Source organism: Anomaloglossus baeobatrachus, chromosome 1, assembly GCF_048569485.1.
Source record: "Anomaloglossus baeobatrachus isolate aAnoBae1 chromosome 1, aAnoBae1.hap1, whole genome shotgun sequence".
In the NCBI taxonomy this organism is placed as follows: domain Eukaryota; kingdom Metazoa; phylum Chordata; class Amphibia; order Anura; family Aromobatidae; genus Anomaloglossus; species Anomaloglossus baeobatrachus.
Genome location: NC_134353.1, coordinates 710,368,257 through 710,391,580, shown reverse-complemented (window position 1 = coordinate 710,391,580; position 23,324 = coordinate 710,368,257). Strand labels below are relative to the sequence as shown.

At 43.6% G+C, this 23,324-nt stretch overlaps 1 protein-coding gene across 1 annotated transcript in view; it reads right to left on the bottom strand.

The window, feature by feature from the left end:
- Window positions 1–23,048, bottom strand: part of MMP11 (matrix metallopeptidase 11) — a 54,206-nt gene extending 31,158 nt beyond the window's left edge. The window contains exons 1-2 of the mRNA XM_075341792.1: window positions 22,959–23,048; window positions 811–1,016 (exon numbers count right to left, since the gene is read on the bottom strand). Of these exons, the coding sequence (XP_075197907.1) occupies window positions 811–1,016; window positions 22,959–23,048 (296 nt within the window). The remainder of the gene's footprint in view (window positions 1–810; window positions 1,017–22,958) is intronic.
- Window positions 23,049–23,324: the final 276 nt, after the last annotated feature.

Genomic DNA, 23,324 nt, shown 5'->3' with positions numbered 1-23,324 from the left:
GAAATCTTGTTCCTGCAAGACCACGTCCACTCACACTGCACAAACAACCACGGCAAAACTGTCTGAGCTGGGCTTCCATCTGGTTGACCACCCACCTTATTCACCAGATCTAGCTCCCTCTGACTATCATCTGTTTCCAAACCTGAAGAAACATTCAAGTTTCTTCAGGTTTGGAACCCTTTCAAGGGTACAAACGTTCAAGGGTACCAAATTTCACAATTTCTGATGCCATAGCTGCTACGGATGCCTGATTTGAGGCACAACTAAAATCCTTCTTTTTGTTAGGCTTACAGAACTTGGAATACTGATGTAAGAGAATGTGGAATAAATGTAAAGTTTCATCATCCTATCTTGGTTCTTTCTGGGCAAAGCCAAAGACTTCTCAGCAGCCCCTTGTACAAGTAGATTTCTTGCATTTTTTTAATCTAAGATAGATATTCCACACATACCCGATTCCTAGCCTGCCGAAGGGTACAAAACTCGAAATGCTGCCATATTTCACATGTAATCCGTTTTTGGATATGTGGGTCGAAAAAAAAAAATTCATTCACGAAAACATCTCTTTTGATGCCTATTATTAGTGTAGCATTCCTATATATAATATATATATATATATATATATATATATATATATATATATAAAAAAATTATATTATATATGTAGTAAGCACCCAATTTCTTCTTTGAAACATACGTTGGGGGTGGATTAGCTGACCTTTTTGTCTACTGATACTTCTTCATCTCCATCAACGTGTTCATTAGTTTTTACACCATACCCCACATTCCCAAAAAATAAAAGCGTGATCTTACTTGTATGTCAGGTTTGTCTTGTCCCATCGTCCTCCAGAGAGCACAAACCGTTTTTGTCTATTGCGTGCATTTGAAGAGTCTGCGGGGACAGGGATATCTGGTACTCCACAGCGAGGAGGGTTCCAAGAATTATGAGGTCTGAGAAGTCCCTTTGTATGAGGTTGTCTCGTCCATAACCGTGACTTCAAGGAGGGATTATCCTGCTCCTGTAGATAAAAGAGGTTGAGTTCTTCCTTTCAAGTAGACATTATAATAATTTGTCCTCTTTGTTGCCTGATTTTGGAAATTGAATTAATTCCATCTTCTACCACCTCCTATTTACAAAAAAAGGAGAAAGGTTGTACTTGAAGTCGATGGGTATGTTATATAACTCATACATCATTAGGGATATATAAGCGGGGTATTATCTCACTTCACATTCTTTAAAAATAAAATATCAAACTATTATTGCTGCAGACTTCCATAGTCTTTAATTATATATTTGGCTGCAGTTTAGTTTACCTATAATTTGCAGCAATTTGTCCATATAGGGGAAGATTTTTTTCACTGAATGGTTAACAATAGTACAAACTGAATTCTGAATTGAATTTAATATTTATTTTACTACTTAGTATTTTACTTTAAAGTTTAACTATAAGAGTTTAAGTTGGCATGTCTCCAACATGTTCATTCAGATTTACAGTGTGCCGGGAAAGAAGAGACTGGGTAATACAATTTAACCTTTCCAAAAGACTTAAAAAACGATTCATCAAAGCTTTTACACTATAATCGTAAAAAGCATAATTTTGGCGCAACTAGTGGATGGGATAAAATTATGCAACTTTTGGCATTGTCACACAATCTTAACCCAGTTCTGACAAAGTGGGCAGAGCTGTGGTGGATGGTGACATTGTGACCGCTGCTCTTCAATTTCTTGACAAGCATCAGCATTCGTTACTCCACAAATCTTACTCCAGGACTGGATTAGCATTGCTGGCGAGGCACGTACAGAGGTGCACGCCACTCATCCGGTGCTCCTGATTCATGAAGAGGCCTATGAGACCCATATAAGCAAATGATCAAGTCTCCTATTATGTACCTCAACTTCAATTTTGTACCCTACTACTTCTATTCAATCACAGAGATCAATTTTGAAAGTACAAATATTGTTGGGAAACAGATTTACTAATGACTGGTGTGTAACCCATACATGAGTTTGGGGCCCATATTTGCAGCAATACCTCCTGTACCAATTCTATGGCAGCCTTGCTATGTGATGTATACTCTGAACCAGTAGTCTCCAACCTGGGGCTCGGGAGCCATGTGTGGCTCATGGGCCTATGATGTGCGGCTCACAGCTGTCTCCCAGCTTGGTGCATTACTAGTAGGTCTAGCAAACAGCTATAAAGAGCAGGTGCCAGGTGGTGACTTGTAATTATCTCGGTAGAGAAGAACAGATGTAGATGCACATATACTGCACATGGGGGTAATGAGCTAATGTTTTAAGCTGCAAAAAGGATAATGCCAATTGCTTGAAGCTAGATGTGCGGGGTCAAGGTGGGAACCCTCTAATGTAAGAATACTGCCTATATTAGAGCTCTTTCAGACGTCCATGCAACACAGTTTGTGCACAGATCAGAATACATAGCCTGGCTGCGGCTCTCCTGACCATAGTGTGACAGCTCCATATATTTCTATGAGGCTGTCACGCTGAGGTCAGGAGACCTCCGGCCAGTCTGTTGCATTGCAGTCTGTACATGGACGTGCCACGGGTCTCTTGTGCCAAACGTGATATCCTCATTGAAATATATGAAGCTGTCACGCTCTGATCAGGAGAGCGGCAACCAGTCCGTGCATTCTGGTCTGTCATCTAACATGACATCAGAATAAACCTTTCCTGTTTGAGGTCAATTAAGAACCAAAATTATTTATATTTACCAAATTCCATACTAATGAGAGTGAGAATGTTTTAAGGCATTTTTATTACTTTCTGCAAAGTTAAACCTTTACATACATTTCTGCACAAACGAAGAGTGGTCGTGCACCACTGCCTGTCACCTGTGGTACCGCATATGCCCGGGGTATTTACTTGCCGGTGATTCAGTCCAGAGTGGGGTGCGTGTCACAGAACAAGATCCAAGGATGATGATAAGGTAAGAAAGAGGACCGCACTCCTTCGCTGTGCTGGAAACTTTATTCAGACAGGTGCAAGGTAAAAAGATGGAGGCAACCTGTGTGCCAGCCCCTGCTATGGACGACGGCCGTTTCGCCTATTAATTAGGCTTCCACATTTCATTAGTATTTTCTACCATTGCCCTTAAACTGTATGACTTGGGTCAAATGTTTTGGATCTCCTTCCACAAGCTTCTCACAATAGTTAGTAGGAATTTGGGCCCATTCCTCCGGGCAGAACTGGTGTAACTCAGCCATGTTTGTAGGTTGCCTTGCTCGCACCTGCCTTTTAAACTTTGCCCATAAATTTTCAATAGGATTGAGATCAGGGTTTTGTGATGGCCACTCCAAAACATTGACTTTATTATCCTTAAGCCACTTTGTAACCAGTTTGGCAGTATGCTTGGGGTCATTGTCCATGTGTAAGACCCATTTCTGCCCAAGCTTTAAGTTCCTAGCTGAGCTCTTGAGATGTTGCTTCAGTATTGCCACACAATTTTCTTTCCTCATGATGCCATCTATTTTATGAAGTGCACCAGTCCCTCCTACAGCAAAACAACCTCACAACATGATGCTGCCACCCCCACATTTCACATTTGTGATGGTGTTCTTAGGCTTCAAAGATTCTTCCTTTTTTCTAACGTAACGCTGATCATTATGGCCAAACAGTTCAATTTTAGTTTCGTCAGACAACAGGACATGTCTCCAAAAATTAAGGTCTTTCTGTGTGCATTTGCAAACATTAATCTGGCTTTTTTTCTGGCAGAGTGGCCTTTCAGCCCATGTTGATACAGTATTCGTTTCACTGTGGATAATGACACAATCTTACTAGCTTCCGCCAGCATCTTCATAAGGTCTTGCTTTTGTTCTTGGGTGGATATGCACATGTCTGACCAAAGCACGTTCATCTCTAGTACACAGAACCCATCTCCTTCCTGAGCGGAATGATAGCTGGACATTCCCATCTTATTTTCCACTTGCATATAATTGTTTGTACAGATGAAGAAGGCACCTTCAAGTATTTGAAAATTGTACAAAAAGATAAACCAGACTTGTGAAAGTCCACAATTCTCTTCCTAAGATCTTGGCTGATTTCTTCTGACTTTCCCTTGATGTAACACAAAGAAGCAGTGTGTTTCAGTTGTGCATTAAAATACATCCACAGGTGTGTCTCTATTTAACTCAGTTGTTGCCAAGAAACCTATCAGAAGCTTCCAAAGACATGACATCATCATATGGGCTGTCACATATTGTTTAAAGGCATAGTACTCTTAGTGTATCCGAACCTTTGACTTTGCAGAAAGCAATAAAAATACCTTAAAGTATTCTCTATCTCCATTTCATTATTCTGGCATTTGGCAAATATAAATAATTTTTGTTCCTAATTGACTTAAAACAGGAAAGGTTTATTCTGATTTCATGTCAAATAGCGAGAAAAACATGCAGATGTGTCTTTTTAGATAGTGTATGTAAACTTCTGGTTTAAACTGTGTAATTATATATATATATTATATATTTATTTTTATTTTTTTCCGTTACACAGAAACACCTGAAAGATGTACAAAAAAAGTACTGTGTTAATACATTTTATTTATGGTCTACATTGGTTGAAGCAATAGCTCTAGGTAAGAAAATATATTCATGAAGGTTATTTTTCTGAAACAATGACAAGAAATTGTACATGTCATCTAAATACAACGACCTGTAATGACCTATAATGCTTTTAGTTGCACCCCGCAGGCCTCTTTAATAATAGATCCTCCTCTGAACATTTTAATCTTTTCTAACCATAATATTTAGATATGATTTGAAATACAGTCTAAAAACAGACAAGAGGCTCCAAGTATCACAGCAGCGGGTAGATATTTACAAAAATGTGTTTTAGAAGAAAATGCCTAGAGGCTTCTTTGCATTGACTATTTGCAGTATCATTTCTGGTCCTCATATATAAAGGCAAGAATAATTCATTCAGGTCAGTGCTTTTGTGCATTCATTTTTTTCCTCCATTTACATACAAGTGCATCTCAAAAATGTAATTTATTTCAGTAATTAAATACAAAAAAGGAAACACATTATACAGTGTTAATACAAACAGAGTGATCTACCGTATTTCAAGTGTTTATTTCTGTTAATGTTGATGATTATGGCTTGCAGCCAATGAAAACCCAAAAGTCATTATCTCAGAAAATTAGATTAATTGCCACAAAACACCTGCAAAGACTTCCTAAGCTTTGAAAACGATCCCTTAGTCTGGTTCAGTAGGCTGCACAATCATGGGGAAGACTGCTGACTTGACATTGTCCAGAAGGCAGTCCTTGACACACTCCACAAGGAGGGAAAGCCCCAAAAGGTCATTGCGAAAGAAGCTGGCTGTTCAGAGTGCTGTATCCAAGCATATTAATGGAAAGATGAGTAGAAGGAAAGAGTGTGATAGAAAAAGGTGCACAAGCAACCGCGATGACCGCAGCCTTTTTAGGATTGTTAAGAAAAAGCCATTTAAAAATTTGGGGGAGATTCATAAAGAGTGGACTGCTGCTGGAGTCAGTGCTTCAAGAGCCAGCACACACAGATGTATCCAGGACATGGGCTACAACTGTCGCATTCCTTGTGTCGAGTCACTCATGACCAATAGACAACGTCAGAAGCATCTTACCTGGGCCAAGGAGAAACAGAACTGGACTGTTGCTCACTGGTCCAAGGTGTTGGTGTCAGATGAAAGTACATTTTGCATCTCATTTGGAAATCGCAGTCCCAGAGTCTGGAGGAAGAGTGGAGAAGTCACAGTCCAAGCTGCTTGAAGTCTAGTGTGAAGTTTCCACAATCAGTGATGGTTTGGGGAGCCATGTCATCTGGTGGTGTAGGTCCACTGTATTTTATCAAGACCAGAGTCAGCACAGCCGTCTACTAGGAAATTTTATAGCACTTCATGCCTCCCTCTGTCGTCAAGCTTTTTTGAGATGGAAATTTCATTTTAAGTCCCGCTCATCTCCGCCCCTCATCTGCTATTGGCCGGCCGCTTAGTGACGCCGCAGTGACGTCGCTATGACGCTGAACACACCTCCCCCTTGAGGGAGGGATTGTTCACAGCGACGTCGCTGATAAGGTATTTTTCGGACCATAAGACGCACTTTTTTTCCCCCAAATGTATGGGGAAAGTGGGGGGGGCATCTAATGGTCTTAATGTAGGGCATGGCTGCGGGGAATGAGGGTGCTGCGGTGGAGCAGGTCATCGGGGGCACGAGCAGGCAGCAGCAGCGCCTGCCATGACCACGTGGACACGCTCATTTAATATGCACGCCCATCCTCCCGCCCATTTCTCAGCTCTGAAGCAGGAGTAGACAGGTCGGCGGTAGGATGGGCGAGGGATAAACAGACGGCCGTGATCACTCCTGGCAACTACAGCCTGGAGTGATCATTTGCGGCTGTATTCACTGCCACCCGCGCATCATCATCAGCGCGGGGTGCAGTGAATCAGTACACTCACCTGTCACCGTTCCCCTGCAGCACCGCTCCTCCTCCGTCTGTGTCAGCGGCAGCGCCGCTGAGTAGAGCCGTCTCCGTTCTCCTGCAGCATTGCGATGTCCTCCTGTGCCAGCGGCGGCCGCTGAGACTAGCGGCGCACACAGCGATGACATCATTGCTGTGCGCACGTGTCCACACGCAGCCGTCGCTGGCACAGGAGGACATCGCAATGCTGCAGGAGAACGGGGATGGCTCCACTCAGCGGCGCTGACACAGACGGAGGAGGAGCGATGCTGCAGGTGAACGGGGACGGCTCCACTCAGCGGCACTGCCGCTGACACAGACGGAGGAGGAGCGATGTTGCAGGGAGTGAGGTAAGGTGAGTATGAACGTTTATTTTTTTTATGTGCCACAGGATGAGGGCCGTATACCAGGATGGGGGTATAATATGAGCAGGATGGGGGTATAATATGAGCAGGATGCGGGCCGTATACCAAGATGGGGGTATAATATGAGCAGGATGGGGGTATACTATGAGCAGGATGGGGGTATATTATGAGCAGGATGGGGGTATATTATGAGCAGGATGGGGGTATATTATGAGCAGGATGGGGGTATATTATGAACAGGATGGGGGTATATTATGAGCAGGATAGGGGTATATTATGAGCAGGATAGGGGAATATTATGAGCAGGATAGGGGTATATGAGCAGGATGGGGGTATATGAGCAGAATGTGGGTATATGAGCAGGATGGGGGTATGTAGCAGGTTGGGGGTATATAGCAGGATGGGGCCATATGCCAGGATGGGTTACCGTATATAGCAGGATGGGGCCATATGCCAGGATGGGGTATATAGCAGGATGAGGGACATATACTGTTTATACAAGGCAGGAGGATCATTACCAGGCTGGGGTACCTTAGTAGAGAATTTGGAGACATTACCCCCATAACAGTGTCAGCAACAGATCCTCGCCCCATAACAGTGTGTTCTGACTCCCATTTTTTGGTTAAAATTTTATTTTCCTATTTTCCTGCTCTAAAACCAGGGTGCGTCTTATGGTCCGGTGCGTCTTATAGTCCGAAAAATACGGTATGTTCATGTGACGCTGCCATAGCGATAATGTTCGCTATGGCAGCGAGCACCAAATGTTGCACGAACGACGGGGGCGGGTGCTATCGTGCTCGACATCGCTAGCAATCGCTAGCTATGTCGAAGCGTGTAAACCACCCTTTAGACTTGCAATGTCATTGTAGATTCGACATTCAGATCAAAATTGAAGTTGTCTCCGCATTTTTGCCCAGACCACCTAGTTCCGCAGAAAATCACGGATATGTGAATGAGCCCATAGACTATTACAGGTACGAATGTTATCTGTGAAATACAAGGGCCAAGGGGCTCGCTCACATACCTTATAACACCTATCACTATTGTCAGGGCACATCTAGTCAAAATGTGTCTGGAAGTATGCAAATTATATGCTTGTGGTCACATGACTGCCTACTCTCAGCAACACCGGATAATCCTGACAGCGTGCAGTGTAAGGATTCAGAAGTCTGCAATCACATAGAGTGACTGCAGTCTTTCATCAGAAGACCGGACAACCCCTTTAAGGCTAGAACTACTTTGGTATTTGATGTGTTTATAAGAGCAGTTATTTTTAGTTATACATGTTAGTACCTGTGTAGTCCAGCTAAAGACAAGAATGATGATAATACCCATGAGAATTACCTTTAGGCCTCTAAAAAGTCTAATACAGAAGTTTAGGCTGTAGATATTGTAACCGTAGCCTTCCTTAGTCATTTCTCTCTCTATCTATATCTATATGTTTGGAATTGTACTCGTAGCTATGTGACTTAAGGGCCCTTTCATTGGATTTTTTTTAAATATACACTAAGAATCTCTTCCGATTGACATTGTTCTATTGATTCTGGAAATTTTTTTCTGTGCCTCACCGATACAAGGTTATGTCTCTGATAATAAAAATACACATTTTCCCATCAAACAACTGGGTGTATACCACAAAGCTTGTCTGTGGGCGCTTACTTTTTCCCCCCTCTAAGGCTGCTTTCACACATCCGGTTTTTGCTGTGCAGCACAAAAACACGGCAAAAAAAGAGCCGGAGCTCTTTGCAGAAAAAACGCAACTTTTTTTTTGGCGCCGGTTGTGTTTTTTCCGCATAGACTTTCATTAGTGCTGGATTGTGCTGCATGGCCTTGCGTTCGGTCCGGTTTTTGACGGATGCGGCATATTTAGCCCATGCGGCGGCCGGATGGAACGTTGCCTGGCACGTTTTTTGTCTGGCGAAAAAAACGTATTGCGCCGCATCTAGCCGATGCGGCGCTTTTTCCAATGCATGCTTATGGACGCCGGATGCGGCAAAAAAGCGCATCCGGTCGCCGTATGCGGTTTTCTGCGCTGCGCATGCTCAGAAGCGTGCCGCAACCGGCAAAAACCGTACGGGCCGCATGTAAAAACTTATGCAAAGGATGCGGTTTTTTCGCCGCATCCGTTGCATAGGTTTTAGAGCCGGATTTAGTCGCACTGCTAAAACCGGAGGTGTGAAAGCAGCCTAAGGAAAATTTGCATCTTTGGAATGGATTGCCACATCCAGGTCCTCTATAAGAAGGTCCTCTATGACAAGAGTTATATTGTAATTCTTTCCACATTTTCTAATGGATGTTGACTGGAATTTGCCAGCATGTAGCAGGGTATTTTCTCTGCTAGTGTTCCTGACCACACTCCCAGTTTGTATTTCCTTTATTCCAACTTTCCTCTTGCCATGTTGTCTGTGTATATTTGACTTGTGTTATGGGCAGCAAGCAGCAGCATCTGGTTGAAGGTATCATTCTGTGGAAAGTAAACGACCCCTTAAAAATTAGACTTATGTCTGCCGCACCACCAATATTGACTGGTGCAGCCAATGGGCTGATGTGTATGGAGGCGCTGGCTGACTGACTGACAACATGTTGATCGTGTATGTCTGATTTCGGACTGCCGATCTCATTGTTCTGGATAGGCTACTGTCTTTCTCATAAAGAACACAGGAGTGCTTGGCCAAACGATACAGCATGGCATGCATCCCAGAAGATGGCTGAATCTGGCCAGCTTCAGTGTCCAAGCACTCCTGCCATGCTGAATATGAAAAGCTGTGCCTGCTAACAGAAGCATCATACAATATAAAGTTCAGACCTACAGTCTGGGGCATATCACCCTCCGTCAAGCAGAAATCCAGAAAGCAGAAAAGTAGTGCGCTTGTAGGCCCTGTGCCCACACTGCGTATTTTGACGCAGATTTTGACGCAAATTTTCAGAAATCTGCCGCAAAATCTGCATGTCCATTGTGAAGCCAGCAAAGTCTATGAGAATTCAGAACTGCTGTGCCCACATTGAGTATTTTTCCCTTGCGTATTTGGTGCAGATTTATTTTTTTCTGCACCAAATCTGCACCAAATACGCAAGGGAAAAATAAGCAATGTGGGCACAGCACTTCTGAATTCTCAGACTTTGCTGGCTTCATAATGGACATGCAAATTTTGCTGAAAATTTCTGAAGATACGCGTCAAAACTGCACAGCGTGGGCACTGGGCCAGGTCTGCAGTCACTCTTCACATTGTACTCTGTAAGGATTCTCCAGAGTCAGCGTCACATGATATCATGTGGTGTAATGGGATAATCGGGGACCAGGGCTCTTAAAATGGCCCTCAGGGGCGGCCCTAGCTGCCTCTGATCCCAGAGATACGTCTGATGGTGACAATGTCTAGGCTGCCTTCCTTGCCTTGCTCCTGTACAGACCTGATCTAATACCCTCTCTCCCTCACCTGAGGGGAGGTCCGGAACAGGAGTGGTAGAACCCACAGATAAAGACAAACAGGGGAAAGCAAAACGTTTTTCTTTCATTTTTCTGAAAGCAAAACTCTGTTACAAAGCACACTCACAAAGAGGTATTAGACAAAGAATGATAAGGAGGAAAATAAAAGCAGGGAGGAAACAACAAGAGAACACCACAACAACTCCACACAGAAAGCACTACATTCACAAGCAGGACTGGGATACAACAGCACTAGGACTGGTGTAGCTAAACCTATAGTCGGCATGGGAAGACAGGCTCCTCCATCTTAAAAAAGTGGGGAGTGACTGTGATAGATCTCCAACAACACATGATCCAAGAGGTAATCAACAGGCTAGCAGAAATTGACTCCAGTCTGATAACTAATGAGAACACAGCTGGTCAACTCCCAAGCCTGTCTGTGTAACTGAGAAGCACCAAAGGAGGCATAGTGAAGAGTGCCGGACTCTGCAGTGTGAACAACGTCAGATGCCGCCATGACACTCAGTGAGTTTAAAACCAAACATCGTATGTCACATGACTGCAAGTATGTGACATGCATACTCCAACCCAGAACCTGACAAAACTGTATCCAGCATGCTCAATGCAAGTGTATTGTGTGAGGCTGGAAACAGTCTACTTGGAATCTCACTGGGAATATGCATATTGCATAGATGCTGCCACGTGAAAGCTGTTCCCACCACTTACACCAGAGAATCCTCACAGCACACAGTGCATGCAGACTTGTTGGTTTAGACAGGACAACCCCTTTAAGAATAATGGACTTTCCAGAACCATTCATTTTATATAGTGTATATAAGTAAATACTACCAGTTTTTGTGCTTCTATTGGAAATCCCACCTTGCCTCAATGTTTGCCAAAACTAACCCGTAAAGAAAGGTCCAGCTCACTCACCAGTAGGTTCACGGACCACATGGTTTTTGTGTAATGAGAAGAAAACCCAAGAAACATCTGGCTCCCACAAGCCAAAGAAAATAATAGATGGCTTTATTGGATAATCTACAAAAAATGAGTTTAGATATTCTATGGTTTCAGACAAATTCTGATGCCATGAAGAAGGCTCATAATTGATCTGAAATGTGTAGCGTATCTACACTCTGTGTCTTTTTCCTACTTTTTATGGATTATCCAATAAAGCCATTTATTATTTTCTTTGGATTGTCAGAGCAGGATGTGTCTTTGTTTGTTTCTCAAAATTAACCCTTAAAACGTACTACAGAATTGAATGGTATTGAGAATATGTCCAAACAGTGACCTGAAACCGCTGGTGACCCTACGCTCCGGTAATACGATGCTCAGGTATCAAAAACAGATCGGCCTGTGTAATATGAGTAACTTTAGCTGCTCTATTACTAGTTTTGTTTCTTCACCGGAAGGCTCACACATTGCTGTATGGATATTGCCAGTTGTGAATGAATGGTTTTGTCACGCTTGGCTTTCCATCTTATTCTCCGGGGTTTACAGCTTGACTATGGTAAACAGTCTGTGTTTGTACTATTTGACCCAAAGGCTTTAATTTTGCCTCAGGATACAGACCATTAAACACTAAGCTCTTGACTAACCGTCTCCCCCCTTCTGTGACATCACCACTTATCAGCGTCTGAAGATATCCCTGACTCAAATTCAAAGTCACCTGGAGACAGGTAAGGGCTAATTAACCTTCCATATACAAAAGGAGACAGGATGAATAACAGACTGTCCTCTGAGCTCCTTAGGTCTCTGAGTCTTTGGGTCACATAAATCATCATGTGCAACAGAGATCACAGTATCCTCTAACTCACCCACTAAGCAGCTGTGTCTGTGCTCCCAGTCAACCCAACCGCACATGCTTATTACTTGGATAAAAAGCTATCTTCTTCGGGAAAGGCCAATACTAAAGTCCCAAGTGCCTTAGGCTATGTGCGCACGTGTGCGCTCTTCACCGCACCGAAAAGGTGCGCTTCAGAGCGCAGCTGAAAAGCTGCGTTCTGAAGCGCATGGTGCCGGCGAGAACGTGCGCTCTGCCTGCAGCTCCTGCCATAGACAGAGCAGGGGCTGCCGGCAAAGCGTACGGAAGAAGTGACATGTCACTTCTTAGAACGCAGCGATTCGGGCAGCAGCCGAATCACTGCGTTCTAATATGCCACGTGCGCACGGCCCCTGCACAATCTCCATAGATTGTGCAGGGGACGCAGGACGCATGCAGTTACGCTGCGCTACAAAGCGCAGCGTAACTCCATGAATTACGCACACGTGCGCACATAGCCTAAGGCTTGTCTATCCCAAGAAAAGATATGAACCTACTGTAGTGTCATGTGCATAAACCCTATATATATATATATTTTATACTATTTATATTTTATACTGTTTATATACTACTAGAAGGTGGCCCGATTCTAACATATCGGGCAGTCTGGAATGTGTATGTAGGTTAGCAGATTGAATAATAAGGTAATGAATGGACTGGATGGGTTAGGTTTAATTTAGTATTCTTATAATTGTTTTATTGGTTTTCAAATGACAAACAACAGAAGGAACAGTTTTAATAGATGAGTCTAATGTTTAATGATGTCCATGGCTTGTAATGAAAGAAGGCCATGAACAGTGTAAAGTTAAGTAAAAATATGCTGATGCTGTGATGTGGCCCAATGCTGGTATGTGCCCCATCGTGGTGCAGCCACCATCCTGACATGTGCCCCCATCCTGCGGGGTAATGTGTGCGGGGGGCAGAGTGCGGGGGGGGGGTGGAGCCGAGCGGGGCCATGGCGCTTAGGACGTCAGTGCCGGGGACAGCATGGCTGGGGACAGGTGACTATCCAGGTGTGTGTGTGTGTTCAGTGGATACATGTGGAGGGCAGAGTGCAGGGGGGTTGGAGCAGAGTGGGGTAATGTCGAGGCGAGCGGTGGGTTTGTGTCGGCTGGGTTGCTGGTGTGGGCTCCTGGGGGTGCAGCACTCACCGGGAAGTCGGGGCTCCGTGTGGGTGCGGGGATAAGTGTCAGGTGTTGACCTGTTGGCCCGTAGCTCGGGCTGTTCAGTTAGCTGAGCCGTTGGTCGCAGGCTCTTTAGCGCATGCACTGTGGCGACGGTTGTCACTATAATGACGTCATTTCGGAGCAAGACAGACAGAATAAGGCAATTATATATATATAGATTATAAGAAAGGGAGAGTCTGGTCATTTCCAAAATATAGGATCTCTCGGTTTTAAAAAAAAATACTATTGGTCTTAAAGACCACAGCAATAATATTGTAATACATGTTCTTCCATTTTGGATAAGGCTCTGTGCCCACATGTGCGTATTGCATGCAATTACGCTGCGATCTGCACTGCAGCGTAACTGCATGCGTCCTGCGTCCCCTGCACAATCTATGAAGATTGTGCCTAATTCATGCACACGTTGCGTTTTAGAACGCAACGTGTGCATGCTGCCAAATAACTGCGTTCTAAAAAGCAACATGTCACTTCTGTCATGCGCTTTGCATGCTGTCTCCATTCTGTCTATAGGTAGAGGCAGCATCCAGAGCGCACGAATTCTGCAGTCGTCAAAGTTTCAGAACGGAGCTTTTCAGCTGCGCTGTCAAGCGGACATGCAGTGACAAAACGCTGCGGTGCAGAACACACACGTGGGCACATCTTGTCCAGTCCAGAAACCTCCTTGTAAATAGCAGAAATTTGTGGAGGAGAGGTAGTATTTGTATTATGATCCATAACTAGTTTAATTGTACACGTCTAAGTATCACAAACAAGAACATGTTTTGATTGATGCAATCAATAACACTTCATTGTGTCAGATATTGCTAAGTCATTGCTAAATAGTCATTTATGTGTTCTGGACTCAAATCTGACCAAAGGGCAACATTATTTAGCTATACTATTTAATGAGCTGTGGTCTTCTGCGTAAAGAGAATCTGTCAATCAGTTTTTTTCTCTTATTTAAAGGATTAGTCCCATCTCCAAGATCCTTTCCTAATATGTAGTAGGTGTAATAATAATAATAATAATAAAAAAAATATTAGCAAATACCTCCAATTAGAAATGCAGTATAGTTCTCATGATTACCGTAGCTATGTCGCTTGCTTCATGTAAAGGTCATTGCACCTAAGGCTAAGTTCACATTTCCATTGTTTTGCATCAGTCACATGCGTTGCTTGACGCATGTGACTGATGCGCTGTTCAACGGATGACAAAGAACAGAATTCTTTGTCGGACTCCGTTGTGTGTGGGGGGCGGAGCACGAGGGGGCGGAGTTCGGGGTGGGTGGAGCCGAGCGAGTCCGTGGCACTGAGGACGTCAGTGCCGCGGGGACTGTAGGGCTGGGGACAGGTGAGTGTGTGAGTGTGTGTGTGTGTGTGTGTGTGTGAGTGTGTGTACATGCTGAGTGCGGGAGGGGGCGGAGCCGAGAGGGGAAGTGTCGGGCTCACTGCACAGCCAGGGTAAATATCGGGTATAAGCAAAGCACTTTTTGCTTGGTTACCCGATATTTATCTTGGTTACCAGCATGCGCTGGCTCCCTGCACACGTAACCACTGTAAATATCGGGTAACTAATCAAAGCGCATTGCTTGGTTACCCGATGTGTATCCTGGTTATGGGTGCAGGGAGCCAGAGAGTGCATGCGCAGCAAAATCCTATGGATCGCGCTGCTCAAAAAACGTTACAGGCTGTGTTGCTATCGCCCGGCGGTCAGTTAAAAAACGACTGACCGCGACGCAGCGGATGCAATGCAGCATCATCAGTCGCAATCCGTCACTAATAGAAGTCTATGGGGAAAAACTGGATTCCTGCAAAATATTTTACAGGATACCATAATTCCTCAAGGCGACGGATTGTGACTGATGCAAAACAACGGAAGTGTGAACCTAGCCTAAGGCTTAGTTCACATTTCCATCTTTTTCTTGAGTCACAATCTGTCGCTTTGAGAAAAAACTGAATCCTGCAAAATAATTAGCAGGATTCAGTTTATTCCAATAGACTTGTATTAATGACGGATTGTGACTGATGGTCTTGCGTTGCATCCGTTGCACGACTGCTCAGTCGTGGAATGACTGACCGTCGGACGGAAGGAACGCAGAATGTAGTGTTTTTTGTGTGTGTAGAATAAACGGACAGCAATGGATCCGTTGGCGTCCGTCGTGTGTTATAATAAAAGGCTAGGGGGCGCCGGAGTCCGTCTTATCCGTCCAATCGGTGATGGATCCGTCTTTTAACAACTGAGCATGCTCAGATGTGTAAATTCCTTTCTGGTTACAAAGATTCTCTCTCTCTCCAACTGAACCGTTTTGTCACAGGATCTGTCACATCAGTTTTCACACTATCTGCAAAGGATCAGTCGCATCAGTCACACAATGGATTGTGACTGATGGAAAAAGATGGAAGTGTGACACTAGCCTTAGGTATCCTTGGTTATGACCTAGCGCAACTAACTGTTACTATATGAGTGGTCATAACCAAGGATACCTAAGCTGCAATGCCCTGGGGCACATTAGGTAAACGACATAGCTAATCTGGAGAACTATACTACTTTTCTATTCCTGCTTATCCTCTTAGAAGTCCATTTTTTATATTTGGCCATATCCAGAGAGTGCTATGTTGCTGGCTCATCACTTGTCACTATAGCCAGGAGGGGAGCACACTGTCAGTGCACAATGAAAGTAATAAAGCGGGTGTGCATACGTCAGAATACAACCTACAACCGGCATATGCTCAGAATATTGGAGATTAGTATAGAAAAGATTAGCCCAGTCACTGAAAAAGGTCATAGTGACATAGATTGAAAGAGATTGAGCTTGATGAACCTAAATATTTTCTCCAATAGTTATACATTATCCATCACTAAATTATTTATAACCCACAGAGTAATTAGATGTGAGAAAATCATCCATCACTTTTACATAGCTGGTATAGTGTCTGCCATTACTACCTTTCGCAGTCAAGCATTCTACAGTCTGACTGCTCTAACTGTAAAGAACCCTTTCCTATTTAGGTGCCGAAATCATCTTTCCTCCACCTGTAATTGATGCCCGCTAGCCCTTTGTAAGGTCTTTGGAAGGAATAAATCATGTGCCGGCCCAAGACATGAAGATAACCAAATTAATATGACAATGATTTTCAAGGCAATACTTCATGGGGAAAAAATATGCAAAGTAGCTCATTTAGGCTACTTTCACACATCCGGCTGTAGCAGTGCGGCACAATCCGGCGGTCTGCTGAAAAAACAAAACCGTTTTTTTTTTTGCCGCCGGTTTCGTTTTTCCAGCATTGGCGCCGCATTGTGCCGCATGGGCTTGCGTTCTGTCTGGTTTTTGCCGCATGCGGCAGATTTAGCCGATGCGGCGGCCGGATGGAACGTTCCCTGGCACGTTTTTTGCTCTGGCAAAAAAAACCGCATCGCGCCGCATCTGGCCGCTGCGGCACATTTTTCAATGCATACCTATGGACGCCGGAAACCGCATCCGGCCGCCGCATGCGTTTTCTTCCACTGCGCATGCTCAGTAGCGTGCCGCAACCGGAAAAAACGGACGGGCCACATGTAAAAACTTATGCAAAGGATGCGGTGTTTTCGCCGCATCCGTTGCATAGGTTTCACAGCCGGATTGAGCCGCTGTGCTCAAACCGGATGTGTGAAAGCAGCCTTAAGGGTACGCTCACACGAGCGTGAAAATCGGACGAGTGCAATGCGAGAAATTCTCGCATTGCACTCTGACCAATGTTAGGCAATGAGGTTGAGCTGTTGGTCAGCTTTTCTCGCATCCAGATTCTGGATGCGAGAAAAGCGGCAGCATGCTGCGTTTTGCTGCTACCGCCGTATCTCTCGCACCCATTCAAGTGAATGGATGCGAGAGATACATCGGACTGCACTCGGATGTTATCCCAGTGCAGTGCGATCTACGCACAGGCTGACAGTGGAGGAGATGGGAGGATTAACCCCTCCCTCTCCTCCGCAGCGCCTGCACTCAGCTTCACAGCTGTGACCCGATCGCAAGATCGGGTTACAGTCGCATGACACCCGGCTCACGCTCGCAGCAGAGCCTGAGCCGGGGGACATTAGCATATCGCATCCGATGCTCTCGCATCGGATGCCATACGCTCGTGTGAGTCCAGCCTAATAGTGGGTGCCAGACACAGGAAAATAGATTATAGAAACCCATGTCAGGCTGCCACTTACCTAGTTACTTCATACCCAATAGAGCAGTGTTTCTCAACTCCAGTCCTCAAGACCCATCAACAGATCATGTTTTCAGGTTTTCCTCAATGTTAGACAGGGAATAATTCCATCACCTGTGCAACATTTAGGAAAACCTGAAAACATGATCTGTTGGTGGGTCCTGAGGACTGGAGTTGAGAAGCACTGCAATAGAGTCATCTAAATTTAATGTTTTTTTCTTAAGTGGTCAATTATTTCACTGACAAATGTAGATCTCAACAAGATACCTATAAATGACTGGTTACATACTGTAGAAATGCCAAGTATGTCACAGGCTGGATCGGCCAAATTATGTGCATACTGATGGCCAGCTGCAATGAAAGCAGGTGTTATTTGCACACACTATATAAGTGGGGCACAGGCAAGTATAAGCTTTTTTTTTATTTTAATGGGAAACACATGCAGAATGAGAAGGGGCTAGCAGTAGAGAACCCCTTTAATCATGTCGGATTCTGTGATCTAGCAATAGATGTTGCGACGCAACCCAAAGCTATAACTATAATTGCACAAAAAAATCTAGTATATTTTTTTATTTGAAGTCTGACATTCTGCAATATTAAAAAATATATATACTTCTCAAATTTGTAAGATAGTTGAGTGGGCTAGTAAGACACTTTTACCTTTAAAGTGGATCAATCTCCAGATTTCACAATACAATATGCATATGTTATTAAAAAGATCTCTTAGGCCTCCTTCACACATCTGTGTCTCCGGTACGTGTGACGAAACGTCCAGTTTACAATTTGCCCATGGGGCAACAAGAGGTACCCTACCTAAAGACCTAATATGTATAACTAACTTTTATTAATTCAAACAATCAAAGGACAACCTTAAAATTTGGCCTGTAGAGCGACCAATTCCATTCCTTATATGTGTAAGGACAGGCACCAAGTTATTAATAATTAATTAATAAAAGTTAGTTATACATATTAGGCTTTTAGTTAGGGTACCTCTTGTTGCCCCCTTGGGAAAATTGTGTTTTGCTTAATTAACCCTACGCTGATCGGGGTTATAATTTGAGGTTTGTGTGTTCAGGACGTCCAGTTTCACACATACCGGAGACACAGATTCACGTAGACCCATTAAAATCAATGGGCTTGGTCACACATCTGTGTTAACACACAGACTGTGTGTTCTTGTAGAGCACAGGAAACATAAAAATAAAGAATTTGTATACTTACCTGTCTCCGGGGCTGCTGTCTATGCCTCTGCTGTAACTTACTGGCCTGCTAATTAAGCTCATGCATATTCACTGCACTGACTGCAGATCTGGAAGCAACAGTAGCGCCGCAGACAGGTAAATATACAAGCTGGTGAACCTACATTGAAAATCCATGACAAACTTGAAGGTTTATATAGCCATATACATTTTCAACAACAATAAAAAGTATACCAGCCTCATTAGGTATAAAAAAAACAACCTATTTAGCAGTATATGTAAGTTTGTATTATGAAACCAGTTGACAGATACACTTTAAGCCAGATAAATATTGCAGTTTAATGACCAAATAAGTAGCAGTGAAATAAGCAGTTTGCAGATATATTGTCTACAGTGTGCAAACAAATCAAAAAGCTCAACTCTTGTCAACTGTAATTGTGGAGGCCAACATAACGTCTATATTTCTGGTACTCGAGAGTGAACGGGTTAATACCAGCCATCCTGGTGGTCGAGGGCAGTATCGGGGTTAATTAATGATCTTCCTGATCACTGAGGCAGGAGCCAGGGAGTCTGCACAGCACAGGTTCTCCTGGAGCAAGTGGAGTCTCTAAGCTGCACAACCTCAGCTTAGCAGAACAATAGTCTCTAGCCTTGCCTGCTTTAATTAATCAGTTTTGGGCGTGTGCTCTTTAGCGTGGGTTAAGAACTAATTTTTCTATAATGCGGTTTCAGCTTATTTGTTTTTTAATTTACATGAAAACTTTTGGTAAACTCCAACTTTTCAAGCTTCTTAGAGAGTAAAGAATAGAAGCAGTAAGCAAAGTCCTTAGTGACTCCCATATGCTGCCATAGTGCTATACAATGCCAGACATATTTATGCCATAGATAAAGTGCATACATTAACTAGAGATAACCATACAATATAAGGATCAGTGTTTAGCGAGTGCCTCAAAATATATACAACTGTACACCAAGACTGAATATTGTACACATAGAGCCACATGGCGCTTATAAAAGACTTGGACACTATCCACATGGCACAAATACTATCCAATTAAAGCCATACCAATATGGTGCCAAAGAGTGAAAAGGGCGCCAAACTGTCCTAATGTATGAACATAGTGTAGCACTGTGCCCACATGGTGTTGTACTTGGTTGCACACAACCTAGGAGTGCCCACATAGTGGAAAACTGTGTCCAAACAGTGGCATACTGTGCCCAGATGAACAGTGCCCATTTTTTCAGCGATCCAACCAAACATCTCATTGTTCCTGGGCCAGGGACTAGTCGCAAGTGCGTTACATCTCCTGGCTAGTCGACCTGCTTTAGCATGTTAGCATGCCCCTGTGGGTATACTAACATGATAATCAATGGGCAGCATCAGAGGGATGGTAGCGCTCACCTCTCGGCTGCCACTGCTGTTTTTTAACTCAGTGCGCATGATCAGAAGTCTTGGACTTCCAGTCATGCGTACTATGAAGCTGGGTGTACGCATCCCGGCTTCAAACTGGTGTAGTGCACATGACCAAAGTCCAGGGACGTTCTGATATTGCTCACTGAGCCGAAATCCAGTGGTGGCAGCAGAGGTGAGAGCGACTATGCCACTGACGCTGCACATTTATTAGCATGTTAATACGCCCCTGAGGGTGTGCTAACATGCTAAGCAAGCCGACAAGCCAAGGTAACTAACACCTTTGCGACTAGTCGCTGGCTTCATTAGCATACGATAAAAGATCTTTAGCAATACTTTTTCTAATGCTCTTTATCTATGCTAGTGTATACATTGACGGTTAGGCAGGGATTAGAAATATGCACCCATAACAACTCGTGGTTCTGGGTGCATATTGCACCTGACAGGTTCCCTTTAAGAAAAAAATCCATATTGGGTGTGAAACCCCTTCACCAAGATATAGCTTAGATGATCAACAACTTGACACAAGATGATGTCCCAAGGACTTAAATGTATGCATAATTTGAGGATAAATATTGCCAACAATCATTTACTACATTCGTTCACCACCATTTGTTTCCACATTTCCCTTTAAAAAGTCTTATTTATCTAAAATGCAAAAAACTAAGAAAAGTCTTATTCATCCTCCTAGATATAAGGACACATGGCCGGTTATCTTCTAGTAAATACACAGCCTGTTTTGGTTTTATCAACAATAAATCTCTGGCAAGTGAGTCAGTGCTAGATACACTGTAACAACAACAACAAAAATACACAATCCACCATAGGATGCCCCTATTTTAGATTTGTGTTTATTCTTCCACAGACAAGAAAGGCATGATACATTCTAGCGTTGTTTTTAGCTTTTTTATGTTAGAATTGTGTCCATGTCCTTCTCCTCCGTCACCAAACCCTCAATCTGTGCAATGTTTTTAGATCCTGTTTATACAGAGGATAAACATTTCAAAAGATCGGAAATAACTCTGAACAAGAATGCAGATTCCATCTGGGCCGGCTCTGCCTCGGCTCCTGTTGCTGCCACCAAATTGTCAACTGGTGTTCTACTTTCTAGGCAGCAGTGCAGGTGTCACTGTGGAAGCCTAGCAGGCGGTGACACAGCCGTCTTGGGTACCGCCGCTATATTATACTATACCCTTTGATGTGGCCATGAGTCCAGCCCATTAAGTCAGTTGTGACTCCTCCTATTGCTACTTCTGTACTTATTAGACTCTATATGCATAAAAGATGCCGTTCCTTGTCCTAGACACAACCTTGGCATACATAGCCACTTTATGAGACAATGCAGTCCAGCATCAAATCTGCCAACTGCTACTGTGTGAGCATGGAATAATCTTTAGGCATAGGGTTACATCATATAATTAGGCGTCTTGGTGCGTGATAGAATCGTATATACAGTCTTTTCCACATTTTTATCCCATGACTGAATTTAATTTTAAATCCCCATGGTGGGAGAGACTGAAAAAAATGGCATGCAAAAAGCCGTGATTACATACACTGTGCTTAGCCCTCATATGTAAAAAAAAACGCCAGCCTGCAGATTCCAAATCCCAGGCAGCTGACAGCACAGAAACACGACATCCCTTATACAAACAGGGGCTGCCAGAGTCATCCTGTGGCTGTCACACGCATCCAATCAGATAATCATCACCCTTACCGCTAAAGGCCTGCAGCACATTCTTCCCAGGTGGGAACATGTGCAGGACAAACTTCTACATTTCTGTTATTATTTCTTTGTTATGTGGCATAATATGCAACGTGCCTATGAGGAGCACCCCTAGCATACCAGCATGGGCGCCTCCGTGGCGGACATAATTTGTATTACTAGGTACACTTTGTATGAAATGTACTGTTTCCAAATCTACCAACTAATAATGCCCATGACATTCGTTCTGGTGAATTTATTAATACAAGCGTGAAGTGTCACCTTTCCCATACAACACTTGTGTCATATTTCTAGTCCAGGAGAAGATGGAAAAAAAGGGTTAATCCGTGCTGCCAGAAGAAGATCACTAAAGATCAATGGGGAGTAAAACATCTGATTTTATTGTTCTACACATTTCAGAGCTGTATAACCCCTTCTTTAGGAACAAAATCAGTACTGTACATTATTGATTTTGTTCCTGAAGAAGGGGTTATACAGCTCCGAAATGCGTAGAACAATAAAATCAGATGTTTTAATCCTTATCGATCTTCAATGATCATCTTCTGGCAGTGCGGATTAACTCTTTTCTTTCATCTCCTCCAACGCTATCTTCCTGGGTTCTGCAGCAGCCATCCTTATCACGTGGTTTTAGTGATTGTATCTATAACACAACCACACCAGGTTAGTGTACTAATTCTTTCTGGTACCACCGGATAAGACACCATTTGCGCTCCCAACCTTTCTTTGTCATTTCAGTTTTTACTACATATTTCTAGTCTCTTAAGACCACGTGCACATGTTGAGTATTTGGGGAGTTTTTTTTACATCGGTATTTATAGCCAAAACCAGGAGTGGGTATAAAATACAGAAGTGGTGATGTGTTTCTATTATACTTTTCCTCTGATTATTCCAATTCTGGTTTTGGCTACAAGTAAACCCTCAAATATCCAAAATGTTCACATGGCCTAAGTCATTAAATAGAATAATTCAGAAGCAACTGGATATCTGACATCTGAGATCCCAAGATACAAGCTGCCACTACAATGTAGAACGCAAAGTACAAGAAGACAACTCATGCAAATAAACTGCTGGCTCAGCACATAGCACCATGTATGAACTCATCCTACAGAACAGACCGGTGCCAATGTCTTCACACATGGAGCACATTGTGAAGAAACACAGAATGACAAGAAACAGTTGGGAACTTATTCTCTATGTCTGTAGCTCACCTGGCCATTGTGCTTGGAGGTCTTCTGAGGTAAGGATGCAGTTTGTGCCCCTAGTAGGCAGAGGGCAGGTAGGATGATGAGGAGATGCATCCTCAGGGCAGGGCACAGGTGGTCCCTACAGGTAGTGGTCTTTGTCGTTCTTTGTCTTTTCTTCTTTCTGCCTCTCTCCTCTATGTGAGTGTGTGGAGGAGCTGCCTGGTGCCTGTGTCAGTGAGCAGAGAATCCCTGCTGGGGATTTATACTCCTCTGTGCCTTTTGTTCTCTCTCTTCACTTTTATGGCCTGAAGTGACACATCTGAACAGCATCACGTGCTAAATGTTTGGGAAGGAGAGAGACAGAGGGGTTGACTAAGGAGAGGGGTTCAT